This window comes from Ochotona princeps, chromosome 23 (genome assembly GCF_030435755.1).
Source record: "Ochotona princeps isolate mOchPri1 chromosome 23, mOchPri1.hap1, whole genome shotgun sequence".
Classification (NCBI taxonomy): domain Eukaryota; kingdom Metazoa; phylum Chordata; class Mammalia; order Lagomorpha; family Ochotonidae; genus Ochotona; species Ochotona princeps.
In genome coordinates this window covers 9,729,208-9,754,337 of record NC_080854.1, presented here as the reverse complement: position 1 = coordinate 9,754,337, position 25,130 = coordinate 9,729,208, and the positions used below count along the sequence as shown (strand labels likewise).

Below are 25,130 nucleotides of genomic sequence, written 5' to 3'. Positions count from 1 at the left end.
CTTCTCTAAACTACAGGGTTCTCATCTGCATTATGGAAACAATCACAATAATTTCTATAGTTCTATATTTCTACAAAATGTATTAAAAGTGAGATTATGCTATAAATAGAAAGTTTAGCCCTGACAGACATTGGCATAGCTAGCATCCAACAGAAGTTATTTGCTATTAATTGGTTATTATATGCATTTTATAAATGACTCATTTCTCCCTGGGATAAATCTATGACAAATGAAAATTCTTTAAAAGAAATTCAATACGTGACAGACTATTCTGCACGGCTATCATAAAGACCTACTGGAAATAAAACCACTTACCAAAATGGAACACATTTTTTAATTTGTATGTGTGTGTTAATACTCACATATATGTGTATTTAGTAGAGGTTTTTTGTTTGTCTGTTTTGTTTTTTCTTGGAAAGGCAGATTCACAGAGATAAGAAGATACAGAGAGAAAGATCTTCCATCTGCTGGTTCATTCCCCAAGTGGCCACACAGTCAGAGCTGAGCTGACCAAAAGCCAGGAGCCGTGAGCTTCTCCCAGATCTCCCTTGGGGGTTCAGAGTCCCAAGGCTTTGGGCCATCCTCTGCTGCTTTCCCAGGCCACAAGCAGGAAGCCGGAGGGAAAGTAGAGCAGCCAGAATATGAACTGCTGCCCTAGACATGTAGGGCAAGGACTTTAGCCACTGGGCTACTGTACCGGGCCCATCTAGAGTTTTTTTAAGAGTTAGTCTTATATAATAGCATAAATATGCTCTAAAACCATATTGATTCAAATAAACCAATGAGGTTTAATCATTGCTCTAAGTAGAAGCTGACCAGTATCAGGCTATAGAATCCTGTGGCATTTGTGCTTAGCTTGACATCCGGACTTGACATCCAGATATGAACAGGAGATTCTAGGCTTATCTGGTAATAGTGGTAATATGACCTAGACTTGGCAATGACTTACTGGTAGGGTTTGGTGCATTAAGCAAAGGCATACATTATTTCCCTCCACCCTGGGTAGTACCATTTTTGTCTTAAATGAACACATATCCTTAGACTTAACTAGGCAGCAAAGCGAACAAAGGAGATGTAGGTGGCAAAGACAGTGAATCAAGGTGAATTCCCTGCATCTGAGTCCAAAACCAATTTCAAACTCAGTTTGATCAAAAGTCTGATACTTCTTCATCATTTAGGTTTATATGCTGTGTTCTTCGTTCTACAGTAGTTAAGTTCTTTCACTAAAAAACCAGGTTCTTTCAGGTGCTATCTGATTTGGAATTTAATTTGTCCCAACATTCCTCCAAGAGCTATTATAGCACACCACATCACTGTATCCATTTAACTCCCAAACCACAGAGAAGCTGGCTGCAGCATCAAACAACACTATTAAAAATACCACAAGGGAGCCTTGGAGTGGGAATTCCAGGCACAAGTTACAGCCTAGGGACAAACAGGGGTTGTAAAGAGCTTGAGTGATACTGGGATGAAGATTTAGAAGTTTTAGAGTACAAAAAAATCGGTCCTAAAGAAATTTTTGTTTTCACATTGGTTCTGGGGGCTGGTTCTCTGTGGTTGTAATTAAAAGACAAGAGTAAACATTGTCCTTCTCTCTTACCAGCTTTGAAATTTTCTTGCCAACATATTTGGGACCAAGCTGGACTACAACTCACATTGGTTTGGCAAAGTTGTTCAAGAGGATGTCCCCTGTCATTGAGCCTTGCAAGGGAACCACAGACTCAAGAGTACACTTTTTTTTTCTTAACCCAGATATCTTTATTGTGTCCTTTAGGCAATTATTTGGAATTATTTACACTGAGATCTTGACTCTAGGGGTATCAAATGTAAGTACAGGAATTAGCTACACAAAAGGCCCCAGGCCCTGCATATGAGGGTTTTAAAAATCCAGCCAACTTGATGGATTAGTCCTTGATTCCTGCCACATGGGAGGTCTAAGTTCAGAGCTTGAGGGCTGGAAGGAAGATGTCAGTGTGCTCTTGGTGGCAGCCCTGGAAGGAGGGTGGGGAGGGGAAGGATCCCTTTTCTGGGTGAGAACTGAAGGAAGAAAAGCAGCACTTGCCTTTCAAGCTCTGCAACAGAACCCCCTAAGAACTGAGTGAAGCAGAAGAAGAAATAGTTTGTGGGACCCAATTGTTCTTCACTGGCCAAAATGCCTTTAACATCTTCTCATTAGCTCCATCCCACCACACAGAAGCATTTATTTTCCAGTGAGACTCCAGGAATATGGCAAGACTGAATTTTCTCTGGCCTTCAACTTGCATGGAATTTCCCCTTCATATTAATATTAATATTATTTGATGAATACAAATCTTTTTCTTTTTTGGCTCCTAGATTATAGGGACTAAAGAAAAGGACAATGTTGCATTATGGTCACTGTTTCATCCTAATAACTCTAAAGAAATCATCTGGTCAAGAAAACCATCTCCATTGTTCAGTGGGCCAGGTCTGTGATCTAACCCAGTGAAGGCAAATGGCTGAGTACATTGGGAAGTATTTATGCATTAGATTCTAATTGTTATTGTATCAGAAATTGCAAAGGCAGTAATTGGTAGCAGGGAAAGAATAACAAAGTATAATGATAACCTATAGATCCCCTAAATGAAACAGCCACTACAGCAAGTAGTGCACACTAGGATAATGAGAAACAGTGGAGAGAAGTAGGACTGGCTCCAAGAGGGAATGAAGTTAATATACAATGAAAGGACAGAATTCCAAGAAAACCCTATTTCCTATCAAAGATGACATTTCAGGTTTTCAGAATTTTGATGACTTCTTAGAACGTGTACATCTCAGCCCACCTGAATCCATGCAAGATTCAGTTATTTTGGACCTGACACAATGACTTGATTGGCTAATCCTCCACCTACAAGTGCCAGGATCCCATATAGGTGCCGGTTACTCCACATCTCATCCAGCTCCCTGCTGGTAACCTGAGAAAGCAGTAAAGGACAATCCGAAGCCTTGGGACCATGTGTCAACGTGGGAGAGCTGGTAGAGGCTCCTGGCTCCTGGCTGTAGATTGTCTCAGCTCTGGGCATTGTGGCCATCTGGGGAGTGAATAAAGGGATGGAAGATCTTGATTTCCTTCTCTCGGTGGATCTGCCTTTCCAATAAAAAATAACAAATAAGTCTTGAAAAAAAGAATCAGTTATGTTGACTTTTATGTCCAATAACCAATCTGATCAAATGAGGATGCTACCACAGTCTGAGCTGATGAAAGCATACAAAAGACACATGTTCTTTGCCGATAGATTGTGAAGCTGGAATCCCTAGAACTTAGAGAGTATTTCTAGGAAAAAGTCACCCAGTAGCTTTAATTCTAAGAAATGGAAGGTCTCTGTACTGCCTTAGCTGGACACCTGCGTAAATATGATTTTGTTTGAACCACTATGTCCCAGGATACCCCCCAATCTTCCCAAAAATGAAATATGATTAGTCAATGTGTTTGTCTGATATTGTTGACTTACTTCCTGGCCGTGACCTTAGACAGGGACATTTTCTTTTTCTAGTCACCAGAGACCATGTGAAGTTCAACACTGATGTAATTTGGGAGACCTCTGGTAGGAATGAAATTCCTCTTTTGATCACTGATGATTCCTGTGTCTGAGAACAGACGTTGTAGGCTGTCATCACTAAACATAGCTTTCCCCTGTCTTATACTTAAGGATGAGCACTGCTTTTTAACTTAGAGAAGGGATGTTGGGGAAGCAGAATATAGAATGATAGATTCTGGACCTGGGAGGTGCTATTTGTGAAGAACAAAGAGGCTTCAGGAGGGAGAAGGAAACTGGATTAGAGAGTTAGGGATGAGTAGCTTAAAGTAAAGGAAAGGGCATATATTTATATAAGGAATGGGAGATTCAGAGAAACATGGGAATAAAGGAAACCGTGAGAGAAAACTGGGGAAAGAAGAGGCAGAGGATATGAGGAAAGGAAACGAGGTTTACAGTCCAGTGGGGAACATGAGAGAAGCAAAGAATGTGGAAGCATCTAAAGCAACTGGAATGACATTTGAGGGAGGCAGAAATGCACTGTCTTCCGGGGGTGGGATCTGAAATAAAATTGTCAGGATATGAGTCCTGTCTCTAGGAGATTTCAGAATGACTATGAGAAATGTCTTCAAGTTCTCGGAGCCTTGTACCTTCTCCTTTAAAATGGGGCCCAAAATTCTACCTGTCTCATAGAGTTCTTGTGAAAATGAAAGAAGATCGCATGTGCCCAAGTGTCAATACAGCTCTTGGCACAAAGTTCAAATTGGTGTGACTGAGGTGAGAAAAGAGAGAAACAAGGGCCAAGAATGGAACAAAGTGGAAAGGCAGGGAGGGAGCTATCCAAACAGTGCAGGGATTAAGAGCCAAAGAAATGAGTTCTGCTTATGATTTTAACGTTACCTTTCCCACATTACAATCCAAGCTTCTATTATGACTACATTATTTCTACATGCTTAAGTACACTTGGGGGGTGGTGAGGACACCACGGAAGGCTCAGGTGCCGGGGCCGGTGCGGGCGGTGGACAGGCAGCTCCAGCCAAGGAAAGACTTGATTAAAGGTCATGGCGAAACACCTGAAGTTCATCGCCAGGACTGTAATGGAGCAGGAAGGAAACGTGGAGGGTGCCTACAGGATCCTGAACAGAATCCTCACTGTGGATGGACTCACTGAGGACATTAAGCATCGGAGGTACTATGAGAAACCGTGCCACAGGCAACAATGGGAAAGCTACGTAACTTGCAGGCAGATCTACAACATGGAAATGACTGGAAAGATCAACTTCTTAATGTGAAAGAATCGAGCGGATCCATGGATGGGTTGATGAGGCCTGGGATGGAAGACCCAGGATAAAAACTTTCATGCATTTCCGCTTCTAACCGTTCTCCAACCCCATTATCTGTTTTTTTTATCTTTAATAAACTCAATCACATGCATGAAAGGAGACTTTCAAACACAGAAGCAATCTCATTAGTCTGTAGTGGTCCCTTTCTTATTAAATGAAAGAGCAACTGAGCCCAAGGTCCATGAATAGAATGGTTAAGGAATAGAATGGTGGCTGCCAGGGCTAGAGAGGGGGCATGAGGAGTTACTGTTTGTCTAATGGACATAAGAGTTTCTGTTTGCAAAGACCAAACAATTTGGAAAATGGATGGCAGAAGGTGATTCTACAAAAAACGAGTTTAATATCTAACCTATACAAGTAAATGGTTAAAGTGATACATTTTATTATGAATATTGTACTGTAAAAACATGTGTTTAGGGCCCAGTGAGGTAGCACAGTGGCTAAAGTCATTGCCTTGCACGTATAAGAATCCCATATGGGCCCTAGTTCTAATCCAGTTCCCTGCTTGTGGCCTGGGAGAGCAGTCAAGGATGACCCAAAGCCTTGGGAGCCTGTATCTGCATGGGACATTTGGAAGAAGCTCCTGGCTCCTGGCTTCAGATTGGCTGAGCACCATCCCTTGTGGCCACTTGTGGAGTGAATCATCAGATGGAAGATCTTCTTCTCTGCCTTTCTTCCTCTCTGTATATCTGACTTTGCAACAAAAATAAATACATCTTTCAAAAAATAATTAAAAAGTACACTTGGCACAAAAACCCTACATGCATTAAATATATATACAGACATATTTGAAGATTTATCTTTATTGGAAAGGCAGATCCAATTTATGGAGAGGAGAGACAGAAAGATTTTCTGCTGGTTAACTCCCCTAATGGCCTCAATGGTTAGAGCTGAGCCCATTTGAAGGCAGGGGCCAGGAGCTTCCTCCAGGTCTCCCACAAATGTGCAGGGACCCAACACTTTGGGCCGTCCTCGACTGCTTTCTCAGGCCACAAGCAGGGAGCTTGATGGGAAGAGCAGCAGCCAGGACATAAACTGGTGACCGTACGGGATCTTGGTGCATACACGGTGAGAATTTAGGGATTGAACCACTGTATTGGGGTCCAAAACTTTATTTTTGCAGTAAAGTAGCTAATAGAATTTGCAAACTAGATGTACACATTGGCTTAAGAGATGAGGTTATTCCATAATGATGTAAATTTTTGCTGATGGTATGTTGGAGCTTTCAATTGACTGGGATTATACTCTGCTGGCTCTGTCATCAGACCAGAGAGGGTATACCTAAGAAGCCGTTGAACTTGACGGGACAATAAGATGCTGGACTCTATGTTTGGTATACGCTTGCAATGGGGAAATCTCAACTGAACTTGAGCTGTGGTTATGCAATAAGGTGGAGGAATCCACCATGGTGGGAGGGTTTGGGGAGGGGTGGGGAGAACCCAAGTATCTATGTAACTGTGTCACATAATACAATGTAATTACTGAAGTTAAATAATAAATAATAAAAAAAAAAATAGAAGAAAAAAAAAAAAAAGAGATGAGGTTATTCCCTAAAAATGAGTGATATTAAGGTTCTCTCCAAAGCTTAACCAGTCACCCCCAGACCAATTGTTTATTTTCCCTTCCTCTTTACTCAATTTACTAACCATCTGATGGAATTAACTAAATTGACTGGTTACTTTGCAATGTGTTAACCCAGCTGCAGACAGTGGCATGAACAGAGCCACTAGTGTTCTTGGTGGCATTTCTTTCCAAGTTTCTCTCCACAACACAAACCACTTCCTTTTACTTGAAGTCATTTTGCTTTTCTCATTAGTTTCACAGTCCAGGGGATGGTGTTGAGTGCTGAGGTAGCTCTCAGCCCAAGACCATAAGACAACACAACACAACAGAATTGGCCCAAGGCACAAAAGACGGCATTAGTGAGGTTTTATTCCCTTGTACAGAAGAGGAAAAACAAAAGTGAGTAAGAGAGTGGCATGAGCTGGAGAGGGAAGACAGGGACTCCAACCTTGGGATTTAGGGGAGAAGACGATAAAGAAGACAGCTCTAGCAGGATGTGAGGACAGTAAGGGCGGTATCAACTCCCTGGCTGCCTAAAGAGCATCCCACATTTCTGAGCTCAACATAGCCAGTGGGGCTGGATGCTGAGCCCCTTCAGTGACATCTTATGGTCCACTCATTAGGGGTCCAACTACTATTTCAACATAAAGTCACTCTTCTGACCTTGGAGCAGCGTGGCAGGGTCGTGATGGGCAGTACAGCTAAGACATGAAGGTTCTGTTCTTACTTAAATATTAGGTGATGAGGAGCAGCATAAAACTATAGCCTATTTCTTTCAGGATTGTCCCTTCCATCAAAGTGATAGAGAGACATATTTCCTTCTTATGTAGGAGGGAAAAAATTTGCACATTGACTTCTAGTGCCCTGTGCTTTGCTCTGACATCCGAAGCATTTCCAGAAGTTCCGAGAGGAGCTATGTGAAACTCAGCTGACCTTCCCTTGAGGTCAATTGAACACCTGCCAGCCAGGCCCACTGGGGTCCTGGAATGTCTTTCTCATCCAAGGGAAACTCAGCAGGAGAACTGACCTGTATTGGGACAAGCTTCTTGAGAATGAGCAGCGTTTAGAACAACATTAGTGTTCTGCTAAGAGGTAGGCTGGGGGCTTCAGGAGCCCCCTTACCAGAAGAGCCTGAACCAGGGGCATAGCTTACAGTTTAAGAATACCCTCTTCGCAAAAATGAGATGAAGCCACTCAGGCAATGTGAAAGCCAAGTGAGTTCTAGAAAGGGGGAAGAGAAAAAGCAATGATGAGTTGTGAAATATGGGGGTGTGGGTGGAGGGAGCTTGCTAATAAAAAGGGAGCAGAAAGGAGGTGCCTGGCGGGGCAGGAGCTTTGAGGATTACACCAAAGAGACTAATTGTTTTTCCCCTCATAGCTGATGGGGAGGCAAAGAAGCGTTCTGAAAAAGACAGTGACATTTTTAGATTGATTTTCCAAATAGATGAATTAGTTGCCCTATGGAAGGCAAAGCTAACTAGGGGGAACAAAACATTCACACATGTGGCTCTCACATTCTTTGAGTTACAGTAAGAAATATATTTTCATGGCCAAATGGCTGTGTGTCTGTGTGTGTTCAGATAATTGTGTTGGGACTTGTATTATGGTGCAGCAAGGTAAACCGCTGCTTGTGACGTGGGCATCCCATAAGTGCTGAACTGAGCCCTGCCGCTCCACTTCTGATACAGCACACTGCTGACATGCCTGAGAAGGAAGCAGCAGAAGTGCTGGAGCCCCAGCCACACATGTGAGACACACGTAGGAGTATGAGGCTCTTGGTTTTGACCTGGCCTAGACCAAGCCACATAGGGGAAGAACCAGTGGCTAGATCTCTCTGTCTCTCTCTGCACCCCTGCCTCTGTCAATCTCTCTCTCTCTCTCTCTCTCTCTTTTTTTAAAGATTTATTTATTTTTTATTACAAAGTCAGATGGACAGAGAGGAGGAGAGACAGAGAGAAATATCTTCCGTCCGATTATTCACTCCCCAAGTGAGCACAACGGTTGGTGTTGTACCGATCCGAAGCTGGGAACCTGGAGCTTCTTTCCGGGTCTCCCATGTGGGTGCAGGATCCCAAGGCCTTGGGCCATCCTGGACTGCTTTCCCAGGTCGCATGCAGGGAGCTGGATGGGAAGTGGGGCTGCCAGGATTAGAATCAGCACCCATATGGGATCCCGGCACATTCAAGGCGAGGACTTTAGCTGCTAGGCCATACCGCTGGGCCCTGTCAATCTCTCTTTGAAATAAGAAAAGAAATCAGTAAGTCTCTCTTCAAAAAAAAATCATCCATATTATCTGTTGTTTTTCTGTAATATCAAGTAAAGTTTTTTCTTGTCTTTTTGTAAAGAAATGTATGAAAATTGAGGCCCCATTAACACCTAGGTGATAAACTGTCTTACGATTTTGCTTTCTTCTTGAATGCTCAAAACTGCATCAGCCAGACCAAAAAAAAAAAAAAAAAGGTTTAAAATATGAGCCTAATAAATCACTTGTAGTGTGTGTGCTTTCAAAGTGACTTAAACAGCTGTAGTTTTCAAGGTCAGCCAAATCATCTGTCCGGGTCACATGTGTTTCTCACGTGAAGTAATGTATAGGGTTCAACTGTACGGAAAAAGACATTTGCAAACAAGTGACCTGAAACCATGCTTCCAAACAGCTGTCATGGTTACGCAGAGCTTAGGGCTGTGTCCCCCCACTGAAAAAGATGCATTTCAAATCACAATGTCCAAACAAAGATGACCAGGGAGTGACCATCACAACACTCAGTAAGTATTTATAAAGAACATAAAGTAATATTCTAGCATCATTCATTGTCATGACATTGCTCATGTGCAAGCGCGAAGAACATGTACTAGGTGTAAAAACACTACCAACTAAATACATAATCAAGATGGAACCTAATAAAACAGCCACAGAGCGATGACTTCAAGTAATAAGCATTGCCTAAGACTTTGCCCTCCAAATTTTGCCCCAGGCAACACCAAATAGAAGCAACGGACATGATTCCCAGATGCTAACAGCTCCTTTAACTTGCTGGTGTAATGGGTTTCATGGAGCCAGACCATGGAACAGAAGGAGATGACCTCAGGAATTAAGATGCTTAGGGACAGAAGAATTTCTTTTTTTTTAAGAGAAATTCCCATTTCACTAAAAGAGTGTAGTTGGAGTCATCTGGTTCCAAAAGAAGAGAATGAAAAGGTTATTGAATTTAGTGAACTGTCTCTCCACGGAGTGCCCCAAACTCAGAGGAGCGAATTGGCGCAGAATAGCAGCTCTCCAATTGAACTTTTATTGGGTTCTCCTAACATTCTTGGTTTGCGCTCACCAAAGTCATCTCGTCTTGTTTGTATTTATTATTCTCAGAGACCCCTTCATGTGTGAGAAATGTGGGATGGAGATTTACGTTCAAACCACTACTTCTTCTTTGTAGGTTTCAAGGTAGGGTTCTGAACTTCACCGTGCAAACTCACAGCTCACTCCACGTGACAGAGTAGCGCAGACAGGCATAGACAAACACTGACTCTAAGTGCGGGCTCCAGTCAAACTGGGAAAGGTCTTTCGGCTCTGAGTCACTTATACAATTGAGTCCCTGAACATGTTTTTGTCCCTAATATTTTGTTGCTCTGGGCAACCATCAAGTCCACAAAAAGACTTCCGCCAATTGCAGAGAATGACTAGTTAGGGGAGCCAGAATTTTCTTTTAACTCTTTGTAGAAAACTCAAAATAGCAAGTTGTGTCAAGGATATTTGCTAAAGATTTACACTGGGAAAAGTAGAATTCATACGCTGACCTACCAAATCTTTCATTCACTTCTCAGGCAAATGTGAGGATATGTCAGACTATTCATGAAAAAAAGAATGGGATCAAAAGCTAAGTTAATTTTGGTGCAAAAATATTTTAAAATTATGTAGACAATTATGAGTAAATAAAAATAAAGGTAATTAATCAGAAGCAAACATTTTAAGAATAAAGTATGACAGAGCTAGTGTCCTAGATAGCATTTGATCCCATTTTATTGAAGAAAAAATGGGTTTTATGACCTTGAACTATTCAGGGAGGTAGTGTCCTCTAACCCATGAGGTCATTACTCTTGCTATGACTTTCAGAAACTCAATGGCAGATAGAAACTGAAGGAATGTTACTAAATCACAGTGGTCTTCTCTTTTCTGTGAAAGCAGATGGTTCTGGATGAAAAGAGTTGCTTTGCTGGAGTGGGACAAGCAGAAAACCAGTCATAAAGTTCTGAAGCCAGGTAGCGGTCATCCAATAACACTCCCATTGTGGAAATGCTGGCTAGGTGGCACATTTAACTTACTCCAAAGTATCTGAACTATGCTCAAGGCCCAAAAGGAATATCACATTTGCTGGAAGCCTTTACTTCTTATTGTACGAATTTGAGATCTGCTTTCTTGGAAGGCTTATGACACTTAGCTCTCCGTAGCACAATCCTTTCCTTACGTACAGTTTTATCATAACAAGCACCCATGTGTGGGAGTAAATCTGATTCATTTTTGTTTCCCTGAAACTTGGGGAAAAAAAATAAATGTTTTTGTCAATTGATAAAGAAATTGATGTTAATTTTATCAGCTCTAGAAGTACAATAGCAACTTATTTTTTTCTTTTTTTCCCTTATCTATTATTTTCAATTCATTAATTACATTGCATTATGTGACACAGTTTCACAGGTACCTGGATTCTCCCCACCCCTCCCCAAACCCCCCCACCACGGCGGATCCCTCCACCCTGCCGCACAACCACACTTCAAGTTCAGTCGAGATTCCCCCACCGCAAGCACACATCAATAGCAACTTATTTGTACAGAGCATTGTTATCCAGAAATTTGTACTAACCAAAACCAGTAAGCAGGTGAAGAGAACTCAGAAAAGTCAGGGAACTGCATTTTAAAACCTACTCACTTGCAATATTCTAAAACTTTATTACAGAGCTAGATTGCCTCCAAATCCCACTTTTGTTTTATGCTCATTGAAATATCTTGGTGATATGATTTGTGAAGAAGAAAGCAGCACAGATTAAAATAGATGTCATCAGAGTGAAGTCTAGTAATACCAAGACCTGACTGCTGAACAGTGCTGTGTGGATCATGTCTGTCCCCTCCAATTTTAGTGGCTGTCAATATGATGGTATTAGGAGGTGGAGCCCAGGGCTCCCCCTTGGAAATGGGACTAGATGCTTTAAAAATCGGGCCCTCGCAAAGGAGTTCCTGTTTCCTGCCTTCTGCTTTTAGCCACGTGAGGGCTCAGGAAGAAAGATGTCACCAGGTGATGACCCCTCGATCTAGAACTTTCTAGGCTCTAGAACTGTGAGGCTATGTAAGTATATTCTTTATAAAATACTCAGTTAGTGGTGTATTTTTTTTTTTTTAAGATTTATTCATTTTATTACAGACAGATATACAGAGAGGAGGAGAGACAGAGAGGAAGATCTTCCGTCCGATGATTCACTCCCCAAGTGAGCCGCAACGGGCCAATGCGCGCCGATCCGATGCTGGGAACCTGGAACCTCTTCCAGGTCTCCCACGCGGGTGCAGTGTCCCAATGCATTGGGCTGTCCTCAACTGCTTTCCCAGGCCACAAGCAGGGAGCTGGATGGGAAGTGGAGCTGCCGGGATTAGAACCGGCGCCCATATGGGATCCCGGGGCTTCCAAGGCGAGGACTTTAGCCGCTAGGCCACGCCGCCGGGCCCAAGTGGTGTATTTTTTACAGTCTTACAGGACAAACTAGGACAGAAACCGTGAGAGGAGCAGATAATAAAGGGTAGCAAGATCTAGCACTCTTTGCTGTAGTTGCAGAACTTTTTCATGATGACTAGCTTAGGCACAGCTGTGAATCAGGGCCACGCACACACAGATACTACAATAATGGCCAATGCCATCAGAGTCATTACATTCAATGCATTCCTTTAAGAGATAAAGAATGAGCATAATATTATACAAAGGTTTCCATTCTAAGCAGTTAAAATTATGAGCTTTGGTTTTCTAGAATTCTTGATCCATGGGGCGTTTTCTCCCAAGGAAAATGCGTGTAATCTATGTACTGAGTTGAATATATCTTAAATTCTGCATAGGAATTCAGGACTTAACCTGCTTGTATCCAACATATTCATAGGCTACCAAGGAATTACAGGGTTTCATCCATTGTTAGACCTATCCTTTATCCACTCAGTAAAATCATTCAACTCGCAGTTACTTAACCCTACCTAGTTCTCTTCATGCATTACTTAATACATAGCTCTCTTTATCTTCTACACTGGTTTCCTCCTTTATATTCTGATATACCTATTTTACCAACGTAGGGTCTTTATCACACTTTGTACATAGACATTGCTACTTCCCTGTGAACCTCTGATATTTTATTTCCTCTGTGCTCTTGAATTTTTAAAAGATCCCCAGTTGTTCTAATGAAGAAACCCTTTTGTGAGCCACTATTCCAAGTGTGTTTAATTGGCCATCCATTTGGCTCTTATTTATACCCTATGAGGAACTCTTAATGGCAGACATCACCTGTCTGTGACTTTTAAGACCAGTTGTTCTTAAAAAATAGCTGCTTTTAAATAAATATTCAGTGTCAGTGAAAAATACAGATCACGCCCTTCCCATTTTCCTTCTCCATTCACTTTTGCAACTATTTTTGAGCCAGCAGGTGTCATCTTTTCCAAAAGACCTTTTGTATCTTGTTTTGGATTTCTAGCAAAGAAGTACAAACATCTCTGCTCTCTTTTAAGAAGTGACATTTGATGTTCACATACAAAGACAGAAAGATGGTGGGTGGGAGTGGTTCTGTGAGCTTTCTTCCTTTGTTGGAAAGCACCTAAGAGGTTCTGTCGCACTTACAAGTCTGCCCTTCTTTGGAGGTCTGATTTAAAAGCAAATGGATGCACACTCTGCACAAATGCATTTTATAAGTGCAGGTGTGTTGCCACAAAATAACAACAATACTTTGAACTTTTATAGAACTTCTCATCCAATGATGTCAAAACAATTCTGTCTACTGAGGCCTTCTGAAGTTGGTGGACAAAATATCTAACTGATCTGTCAATGGAGATTTACTGCATTAAACAGGTTGGTGATCGGTTTCAAGTTCTCAAATGGGGAAAAACATAAGCAGAGAAAATGTTACAGTTTCTGCAGGACACATCTCTAAATTGTGATATTAAATCTTCAAAATATTTGAGAAAAACTAATCCATATCCTTTTAAAATTTATGCTGAATAATAGAGTTACAGAGATACGTGTGTTTGGAATTTAACAATATTTCTCCCATGAATTTCACCTTCATCATGTTCTAAAGTAACAAGGACCATTGAATAAATGCATATGATTGGATTTTGGCTTTAGTGAGACAAAACTCTTACTATTTCATTTTAAGGTAAAAAATGAATCATATCAATCTGTTGGACTCTTCTGGGATTGTGTTCTGACCTTTCACCTGTATTACATTTCTCAAGGAAACGTCAATCCTTGCTCCTGTTCTCCTTCTATTTGTTTCCTTGTATACATTGCTACGAATGTACGCCAGCTAAGAGTCAAAGTGAAAACTTGAGGGCATTCCCAATTGTTCTGCATTTTGAATCTGTTGTACAGTAACTAATTATTATGAGTGAAGTGTGTCCAAAGACTGTTGATGAGGCTATAGGTTTGTATGTTGCTTTGTCCCAGCATACTTGTTTTTAAAATTTCGTCTGCCCATTTCAATGGTTTCTTTGATGTCTTGTTTTGACCAGCTGCTGAGCTTTCTGTGGCTGTCCATTTACATCATTTTTTAAAAATGGCACATCAATGAAATTTGAACAAAATGAACTGTACGTTCACATTGTTTCAAAATCAAACATGTTCCTAAGGAATCTGATTTGTGGCAGTTGGAGAACAAAACCTTCCAGAGGGAGGGCTGTTAAATGAGTCTTAATTGCTTGCACATGAAAATATAGTGACTAAGATTGTGTGCACAATTAGGAATTTAAACATGGAGAAAAGAATAGGAATAGGCAGACATTGTTGCAGCCACAGCTAGTTTCTTAAGAACCCAGGCAATAAAAGACTAGTTAGTTGAGGAAAACAAATTTAAGAGAAACCTAGTTGTTCACTCTTGCTTATGAATGAGGTTCCAATGTTAAAGATGATTCACTTGTTGACTGTACTGTCTTTGTTGTTAGAATGCAATACCTGAGACAAGCTACTTATGCAGTAAAGGGAAGTGTGTTGAGCTCACAGTTGTGGATGCTGAACATCCAGATTGCACGATGCAGTTATTGGTGGCAGATGGTCAGATGCAGTAGGGCAGAAGGAACATCTGGTAACTGGACCCAACCTGAGGGCCCAATAGCATCCCTCTCCTGAGAATCACCTTCCAGGGGCACACTCTGTATGACCTATGGATTATTTGGCAGGTGCTACCTCCTGCAAAATGTCCCACAATCCCAGTAACTCCACCTTGGAGACCTGGGCTAAAATATGTGGTCCATGAGGGGCTATTCAGTGTCCAAATTAAGATCCAAAATATGGCAACTTTGAAACTGCTGATGAACGTGTCATAATATGGTCAAGAAAAGCACATTAATTTATAAGTCAGGGTTTCCTTTTTACTTATTCTCTTGAACTAGATATTAGGCTTGGTGTTTATCCACAAATTTAATTCTTATTAACCCTCTGAGATAAGTGTGTTGTTACTGCATTTTATAGAGAAAAGCCAAGGCTCACAAGTTTCCCAAAGTCAGATGGTTAACAAGCGGCATAGCTAATATTCTCAGTGTTGATTTAATGCACCCAAAGCCCAGCCTTTTACACTCCCCATCTATTCTCCTGGAAAGATACATGTATTTTTTTTTAAAAAAAATGAAGCTGAGGATGGTCTTATTCTCAGTTTTGAGTCAAAAATTAGGTGTTGGCGAGATGGCACAGTGAGGTCAGTGGACAGGTTAGTGTGGTCTGTGGACAAACTGGAGAGTGTTGACTGAAATTGTTGAGGAAGGCATGATGGATGGATTCCAGATGAAGTGGGTGGCAGTGCTTAGGGTATGCACAGTCTAGATAGTGTCAGATTTGAGATGAGAGATCAGAGACTGGTTCATTTAAAAAAATTATTTACTTAGTATATTTGACAGGTAGGGAGATAGTAATCTCCTATCTGCTGGTTTTTCTCCCCAAATTCTACCACAGCTTGGGCTGGTCCAGATTGAAGCCAGGAGCAAGAAATTCAAGTTGAGTCTCCAACATGGGTAACAGGAGCCTGAGAACTTGAGTCATCATCAGCTATCGCTCTGGCTACACATTAGCAGGAAGTTGGAACCAGGATAGGAAGTGGAACTTGAATATGGCGCTTCAATATGGGATGCTGGCATCCAAACCATTAAGCCAAGTGCTCACTCCCTGGCAAATTTTAACAGTATAGCCAAGAATTATTAAGTGTTCACTATTTCCCATGATTCTGCTTAATTTTTCATAAATATCATCTCAAATAATTTTCATAAGCTCCCTATGAGAGAAACCTTTTAAAAAAGATTTATTTATTTGAAAGGCAAAGTTACAGAGAGAGGAGGAGAGACAGAGACCTTCCATCTGCTGGTTCACTACACAAATGGCCACAACATCCAGGGTTGGGCCAGGCTGAAGTCAGGAGCCAGGAACATCCTCCTGGTCTCCCACATGGATGCAGGGATCCAAGAGCCTGGGCCACCATCTGCTGCTTTCCCAGGCCTCAGTGGGGAGCCAGATTGGAAATGGAACATACAGGACATGAACTGGTACCTGTATGGCAGGCTATTGCTGCAGTTGGTGGGTTAGCTTTAACTGCCACCGTGTTGCTCCTGATAAACCATTCTTCAAGTGGAGGATTCCAAACCAGCCCAAGGAAGAATAGAGTCCTCAAAGCATCAGTTGCTGAAACCTTGCAAGTGGCCAGCAGTCATTTTATAGACTCTCTGGGAAACCACGATGTGACAGAATGTCAGGCCAGTTTCTCCTACTGCTCTGTCTAGGGAAAAGCTGAGGGCACCTGGCTCCTCTCTGGGCCAACAGGTTCAGATACATCAGCCTTCTTGATTTTAAGCACCTGCAGCAGTTTCCAGTGCACAGAATCTTGCTATGAGGTTTTGTGGACACCAGCTGTGTGAGGTGCAGTTGGAGGGTAAAGGTTCACTCCTGAAATGGTTGCAATTGCTGGGGTTAGGTCAGTCTGAAGCCAGAAGCCAAGGTCTCCCACGTGGGTGCTGGATCATCATCTGCTGCTGCTTTCCCAGGCCCTTGGCAGGGAGTTGATCAGAGGTGGAGCATTCTGCACAGTCACTGGTGCCCATCAGCACTCTGGTGTTGCAAGGTTGTAGCTTTACTGGCTCTGCCATAAAACTGGCCTCAGAACAAATTTCTCTTTTAATTCTATTTTTTTCATACATGTTTCGAAAATCCTTATTTTCAAACACTTTATAAGCATCTTCTTCCTTGGAGTAGGCAACGTGACGTCAGTGAGTTAAGCCACTGCTTGGGACACCATATTCCACATGGGAGTGCCAAGCCAACTTTGGGCTACATTGTGTCAGGTTTCAGCTCCCTGCTAAAGCATTCTGGGAAACAGCAGTTGAAGGCTTCCATGCTTGGGCCCCACCATATGTGAGACCTGGATGGAATATATGGCTCTTGGCTTCAGCCTGGCTCAGCTCTGGCTATTACAGTCACTTGGGGAATGAACTATCGGATGGCTGAGACAGACTAACTTCATCTACCTCCCTGGTCTGACTTTTCAATAGAGGAACAGAAGTAGTGAAACATACTAAAAAAAAGTTTTACTTAGATCTTACCTTGAGAGTGGCTTCAATGCTGGAGTAAGTCTCATCTATGCTAATTTGGCATCCTGTTTGGTGGATGGCCAGAGATTCTTCTGGATATAATGTTATGGTGAACTATGACAGGATTTTTCTTCTAGGGCTCACAGAATATTGCTAACGCCATTTGTACAACATTTTGTATCATGGCAGCAGGTCTCAGAGAAAAATGAATACTACCCCAAGATGAGAATTTACAGGCTCAACAATTACTGCACAAAAGACTAATGTCCAGGAACAAGCTTATGCTTGTTCTATAAGGTGCTTTCCACACACCTTTTAATAAGACCCAGTGTTGACCATGCACAAGACACTGGGCCTAAGTTTTCATCTGCATGATCTCATGTAATCCTTCAAAATTTGGGCGGCATTCTTACAATTCACCGCAGAAGACATGTTGGCCACTTGAGTCACTCGTTTAAGGTCACACACACAGAGCAGGAAAGCAGGTCAGGCAGCCACAAAACCCTGATCTTCTGGCCTCAGTCCTGTGCTTCCTCTGCTACACAGGCTCTGATGTGCACACCCAAACACACAAAACCCACCACATCTTAGACCTTATTCAAAGTAAAAGCCTGCAAGGAAAAAGAATGTAGGTCTATTTCTATAGACACCACCGTAGTCACAATATAGCCAATTCTGCAAATCAAAACATCAGAACTTAGGGACCCCGAGCTGTCCCTCAAGTCTGTGAGCTCAGGTCCATGGCCAGTCTTGTCCTTCCCTACTTGACTATTTAGGAAACATATCTCTTTTTCCATTCCCAGTCTTCTCCTTTCTCCTGCTTCTTGGTTCTCTAGGATGAAGGCCTTACCCCATCCCATTTCTTCCTCCCTTCCTTTCTTAATTTCTCCTTTCCATTATCAATCCTCCTTTTCATTCACTTAATATTCTTTGCCACTTCACAGCACATCCTTTTCAGTCCACCGCTGCTCCCAGCTCATGTTTCTGAAGCTCCATGGGGTTCTGTCTGTGCACTGGGTCCTCGGAGCTTAAGCACAGCCGGTCACAGATAAGGGACTGTATGAATCAAGGAGCAAACTCAGAGAAATAGATATGAAGTTCTCCACACAGACATTTCAGTGCACAACAGGCAATCATCTGACACATGGCCACAGGAACATGTTCTCAATGCCCACCGGTACTTCCAGGTGCACAGAATACAGCAAATCAGAAGTACTAGTCCATGGCCAAAAGTATTCGCAAAGCACTACAGAAGAGAGAAGGGAGTCCCATCACTACAGAGGGCTGGGTATTTTAGGCGGCAAAACCATCTATCTGAAGGACAGAGAGCAAGAGAACTGCATGCTGAGAAAGGATTCCCAAGAAGGTGATGATGCAACGAACATCCAATCACAAATCCTGCACACGAACAGAAGGCGAGGCTCCCCACAGGGCCGAGCCACGTCATTCAGAGGCTTCAGTCAATCGTCCAGGAGGCAAGATGAGGGCCACTGCCCAAACCCTACTTTACCCACACCTCAGGATGCCTTCCGTGGGCCTCACTTCAAACACTGGGGCCTTTTCCAGGGATGTTCTGGCCCTTTTTGAGGACAGGTACCCCTGAGGGGATAGGAAGAGAACTGTGGAAACAGAGGAGTGCTCGCAGGATCCTACATTTCAAACAGTTCAAATGACTGACCCAGAGTTTCCAAGGAGGAGAAAGGGAAGCGGACTGGGAGAGAAGGGGGAGAAAAAGGAACAGACAAACCCATAGGAAGCAATTTTGGGGAGCTACAGGCACAGCTGCTTGTGCCTGTTGAAGTGCGCAGGTTAGTAGATTTGGGGACAGGTGCTTGGCACAGCAGCGAAGATGCTGCTTCGGATCCCTGCATCTCGTGTCAGAGTGCCAGGGTTCAGGTCCCAGCGCCACTCCACCGTTTCCTACCATGATGTTCCCTGGAGTCTCTGCTGCCCCATGGGAAACAAAGGAGCTCCAGGCTTCTGGGTTGGCTTGGCCCCACCCTGGCTGTGAGGGCACCAGGGTGTGAGGCAGCACATGGGAGGTCTCTCTCTCTCCATCTGCAAGTTTTTCTCTTTCTCTTTCTGTCTTTGTGCATTTCAAATACATGATGATAACACTTTTAGGGCAGAGAGGATTTACTGTTCTGTTTCTGATTCACATTGATCTATAATTCTCATTTGCTAACTACACACACTATATCTATCCATGTAGATGTATAAAACTATATGTATATTATTTAAATTGAGACAAGTGTTGTGGCATAGCATGAAAAGTAGCTATCTGCTATGCCAGCATTCCAATATGCATGCCAGTTCACGCCCAGCTGCTCCACTTCTGATACAGCTCTCTGGTAATGGAATGGGAAAAGCAACAGAAGACAGTACAAGTGTTTGGGCCCCCGCCACCCATAAGGGAGACCCAGATGAAGCTTCTGGTTCCTGGCTTCAGCCTGGCCCAGCCCTGGCCATTGAGGCCATCCGGGGAGTGAAGCAGTGGATGGAAGACTCCTGTCTCTATTTCATCCTCTTCTATAACTCTTTCAAATTCATAAAACAAATCTTACCATCGCTTTACTTGCTAGTCTAGTTCCTAATTATTAAAAAATAGTAAACTGTGTCTACCGCTGGAATATTGCAAAGTTAAAGATTATATTACTGAGTAGGAATCAAATGTTAGTAGTATTTCTTCTAAGGTTTAAATGGTGGGAAGCATTTTGTAGACAAAGGGAGAGGCTTGGGAATGCAGCATTTGTTTTTCTTCATTTAAAAATATGAAAAAAGGAGATTTGGTTCTGTGTCTGAGAAGACACAAAGAATACAGTGACCGAATACGACCCTCTCCAGCCCCCAGACACAGACATGGACTTGATACTTGGTTTCCTTCTGCGAGAAGAGCAGCGGTCAAATCAAAATCTTGTAAACATTTTGAGAGATAACAAAGGTGACGACGCAGACAATGACGATCCTGGTGATGGAAGTGGCAGATAATAATATCACCTTGTATTTCTTGCATTAACTGCTCAGCACTTCACATACAGCATCTTGGTTTTTTCCCAGGCTGTAGTGTTGGTTAGACAGGACTGTAGATGTCCTTATATACAGTTTTCCAGATAGACAAGAATGTTCTCAGAAACTACACAGAAGTATTGATAAATGCCTAGAGGTCTGTCAAAAGAATCTAAGTAACACCAGGCTATTTGCCTTGCCTGGTTACGTGTTATCATCTGAAAAGGTTAATATTCACGAGCAATGTGCATGCATGCGTATTTTGCATATAGCAATCATCCAAAATCCCTCAAAGTAGAAATATTTCCTATGCAATTAACACAGCTTCACAAACAAATGATTTTTAAACCTTTCACTATAGTTCTTTATAGAGCTCAGAATTCCCACATGATTTAGCATGTGGATTCTTTTCACTTTTCATGCATATTCACAATGCTGTGAGGATCATCTGTGCAGACATGATTCTTCCTCATTTCCCAATAGAGTTAACGCACCCTCAAGACTTCTCAGTGCTGTCTCTGAAAAGTAATGAGTCCCTTATCTCACTTCCCCACTACCCCTTATCACCACTCCAGTTCAGAACCACAGAATCTTTGCCATAATTGAGGCCTACACTGGTTCTCTTGGCTGCAGGTTTCTTACCTGGCTTTCTAGTAACTGATGATTCTCTAGTGCCCATAGAGGAAGTCCACTGTGACACAGGCCTTGGATGCTACTGCCCTTACTTCTCTGAGCAGCCTCATGCTGCCCCCATGAACTTTCAACTATGTGTGTCCTTTAGAGTCCCCAACTTCCTATCTGGCATTGCATGTCTCCATATTTCTCTCTCGGTGGTCTTGTGGTGTAAGGTAATCTTCCCCTTACCACAAAGAGAACATACTTCTCAAAGTGCAGAGTCTTCCCAAGGTGTTTGCTACCCCCTTCCACACCTATATTTTAAGAGGTTTATATTTATGGTACTTTGCCATTGCTGAATCACCCATTATTCCTTTTTTCCTAGATTGCATGCTACTGGAAGACAAAGGTCACATTTCATTCATCTACTTTGTTGCAGGCAATATATACATGACAAAGTGCATAGAAAATATCTGTTGACAAATGGATTATAACGACAAGATTATAGCAATAATGATAACTAACTTTTGGTGAATACCTTCTAGGTACCAAGCATTGTGCCAAGCACCAACTAAGGATGAATCAATGAAAGCTTGGAGAATTTAATTAAATTGGCCAAAATTACACTGTAAAAGGAAGGCTTTTCACTTTGGCATTGGACTCAATTTTTTTGTTGTATTGACTAAATAAATATTTCATTATTTCAATTCAAGTGGTATCCAAATCAGACATTTAGGTAACAGAGATTTTTCCCCATAAGCAGAACGCATCGCTTTTTACTGTTTAGAAAACCTGGGTGTAACTTCTGTCAATTTTTCTTCAAAAGATCACTGTCAGGATGGGACTTTTTCACACTGATAGGTAAAAAAAAAAATAACAAGACAAAACTGAGAAATTTATAATGAAAAAAAAACCCAGACTTTGATTGTTCTATAAGCAACACAAGTTTAACTAATTGCCATCCTCTTCCTATTTAAATAAATCTTTCAGTATCTCTCAGCCTTTTTCATATGGGGATTTCTGCAAAAGTAACCATCTTTAATTTTAAATTGTAGAATATTTGGCAGTCATTCGATGTATTAAGTATACACATAAAATAAGTTTTTAAAAAACCCTCTAAATAAAACATAACACAATCCTTACAAATGTTTCAGTAAAGCTATTAAGCATAATGCATCATCAGCATTTTCCAATCACATCCTAGCAAAGGTTATGGAACATGCATTCCCTGGAATTATTACAGTGTTGCCGCTATCTGCGCTTCTGTCAGAGGAAGGAGTAAGTCATTGTGCAGCTACTGGAGGGAGGTGGGGCTTCCCCGGAAGGGTTGGCCCACCGTTCTTATGCACAGACCTCACAGGGTGTCCTCAGGGCCTCTCTGACTCAGAGCCAGCCCTCTGCCTTCTTTAGGTGGCTTTTGCTTCAAGCTCTTAAGCTTGTTTTCTCTCTCAGTTATTGTATCTGAAAACCAGAGAAGCAGACATCGAAATCTCACATGCACTGATTCACTCCCCAACTGGCTGTACCAATCAAGGCTGGGCAATGCCAAAGCAGGAGCCGGGAACTCCATCTCAGTCTCCCACAGGGATGTTAGGGGCACAACTACTCCTCCCCCGCTGCCTCCAGGGTACTAATCAAGCTGCGATGGTGAGCATGCACCCAGGCCTCAAGCTCAGGCACTCTAACAGTGGACATGCGTCTCCCAAGCGATGGCTCTGCCGAGTGCCCACCCCATTACACATGTCTCTCAGATGCACTACTTTTTTGTTCCAGCGAAGCATCTTTCTTCTGCCTTAGATTTCACAACAAAGAATAAACATGTGAGATTGTTCATATTTGGACGGTTTACTCTTTAACCCTCTACTTACTGACGGACTAAACTCCATTTTAGATGCTCCCGATCTGAGCGATCTGGTGACACGCCACATTTTTCTCTGCATGAATTTAGCATTCACTGTAGCATGTATCTCCCCCTACAGGCAAGAGCAGGCAATCGTGCGAGTTTTTACTTGGATATAGTAAGACCTTTCATTTTCCAAACTCAAAAGCCAGAAGTCCTTTATCGAAGGGCAGTCTAGCCTTACGCCTCTAGGATAATCAGTGGACAGAATAAAAAAACAAAACAAAATCTAACTTCAAAGACATGTCCAGAGTTGAGATGTTTTCTAATTTTCATGTCCATGTACAAATAATCCAACACTACGACTATTACTCAGAAATGAACATCCTTCAACACTTTCACAGTCTCTAAAACATCGGCATTAAGGAGTCTGAAGGACACCTTATTCTAATGGCTGACTTTATTGTACAGGAGTGTTAAGAAGGATCCTGATCTGTGAAATTGAATGCATTTCAGAACTATCCAAACCCTCTGGGCGGAACCCTCAGAGAGTGCCCCACATCGGGATCCTGGGTTGATATTGGGTGGCTGTTCCCCATTCCTGAGTACTGGGGTGGTGGGGAGGCTGGGTGTGGCTTCTCTTTTTTCCTTCCCCTTTCTCCAGAAACAGGAGGAAATAGAAAATTTGGAAGCAATGATCACATCCACTTTTCCCTAACCCTGGATCTTTCCTACCCTGATCAATTCTGTTAACATTACGCACAAAAATACATACATATGTATATGTGTATATATATTTATATAAAACAGACAGACAATTAAAAGAAGGATCCTGGATTTAGACAAAGGACCCATTTGGGCCCAGTGCTGTGGTATATCAAGGAAAGCCTCCCCCTGCCGCATTGTCATTGCCCTATGGGATTCCTTCCCTACCGTTCTGCTTCCAATCACACTCCCTGCTAATGGCCCAGGAAAAGCAGCAGAACACGATTCAAGTGTCTGGGGCCTTGCCATCCATTCGGGAGACGTGAATGAAGCTCCTGGCTTCATCCTGGCCCAGCACAGGCTGTTGCGGCCATCTGGGGAGTAAGCCAGCAGATGGAAACGTTCATGCTTGCTTTCTTCCTGTCTCTGTAACTACGACTTTCAACTAAATACATGAATCTGAAGAAGAATCAATCTGATGTGCTAAATATGACTATCTGACTCTCCATGATAAAGCCAAGTTTATTCCCAAATAACTAAAGGAGGAACCCCTCTGTTATGGGTGAGCTCCTGCAGAAAACATTTGAGCCAAATAAAGTATTGGTTTAGTTTGGAGAATATATTAAATTTTTTTTCTGGTAGTAATTTGAGAAAAATCTAAGTTTCTTTTCCAAGCATTTATTTTAATGAACAAGTTGGGTTTCATGTAATGATGAAATTGGTTGATTTTGGTTTCAGGTTCAGCAAAATGAGATCATTCATTCTGTGTTTGGTTCAGCCAAGGTCAATCCTCACATCTAGAACAGACTAATAGGAATTGCAATAATTCTATTTTTATGTCCTTTCCTTCCCTCAGACTGGTCCTCCACTTTTGTTTCGCCCATATCTGTGGATTATTTGCGTTTGATCTCAGTGCACTTTTTGCATTATATAACCACTCCCCCTCCCTTCCAAACTGAATTTGTTCTTAGCTAGAAAAAGAACTACTTGAACAGAACAACAGCCAATACATGATTGGAATGCTAATTCACCAAGAACCCCTTTACGATTTTATTTTCATTAAACTAAGCTGCCGCATACTAAGAGCGTGCCAACAACCGACCATGGAACCAAAATGCTTACCATTTCGAAGCTAATAGTATCTCTGAAAATATAGAGAACTGCAGCATCGCTAACCTAAGTACAGCACAAAGTTGCAGGCTTAAGAAAATTGAAACGTCAGTCGAAATTTGCCAAGGAACAACATCAGTAAACAACTTGGAAGTGTTGCTATGATAACATAGAGAAGAAGAAAAAAACCATTTCTTAAAAATTTTGTAATACAACAGTACAACATCAGTTTGCTGACCCTTTGGAGATACGGCCTCTTTCTAAACACAAGAAGATTCAGCTTGCAGATCCTCCTTACCTGTTATGGTGGCTTTGTTGATGGATGGTTGGTTGCACATGGGTGATCTTCTGGGAAAGAGAGAAAAATGCAGGGAGTGAGCATTGCTGATTGCAGAGTTGATTTCCTGAGACATCTCTGATACACTATTGCAATTTAAAGGATCATTGCGACATGCAAACGAAGGTTCTCTCAGGCTGTCCAGTAAGGTCCCTGGGCACCTGTGCATGGTGCTTAGACCACACATATCAAAGAAGAAAACTGGTAAATCTTACAATGATAGGCTTGGGAGCAAATATGGTATAGTCGATATAAACATCACAGGGACAGCATAGAGGAGACAATTCTTATTGATTGACTCTACTTAATTAAGCCTGGATTTA

The 25,130-nt window shown here is 42.1% G+C and overlaps 2 protein-coding genes across 5 annotated transcripts in view; one reads left to right on the top strand and one right to left on the bottom strand.

Moving 5' to 3' along the window:
• PDE4D (phosphodiesterase 4D) overlaps positions 1 to 25,130 on the bottom strand; it is a 691,343-nt gene that overhangs the window by 158,421 nt on the left and 507,792 nt on the right. For all 4 annotated transcript variants that reach the window (XM_004583718.3, XM_004583722.3, XM_004583720.4 and 1 more), the window contains exon 5: positions 24,769 to 24,818. In XM_004583718.3, the coding sequence (XP_004583775.1) occupies positions 24,769 to 24,818 (50 nt within the window). The remainder of the gene's footprint in view (positions 1 to 24,768; positions 24,819 to 25,130) is intronic.
• Positions 4,497 to 4,868, top strand: LOC118758216 (small ribosomal subunit protein bS21m-like). Its single transcript, XM_036493784.2, has one exon. The coding sequence runs from the start codon at positions 4,556 to 4,558 to the stop codon at positions 4,784 to 4,786; it is 231 nt and encodes a 76-aa protein (XP_036349677.1). The 5' UTR covers positions 4,497 to 4,555; the 3' UTR covers positions 4,787 to 4,868.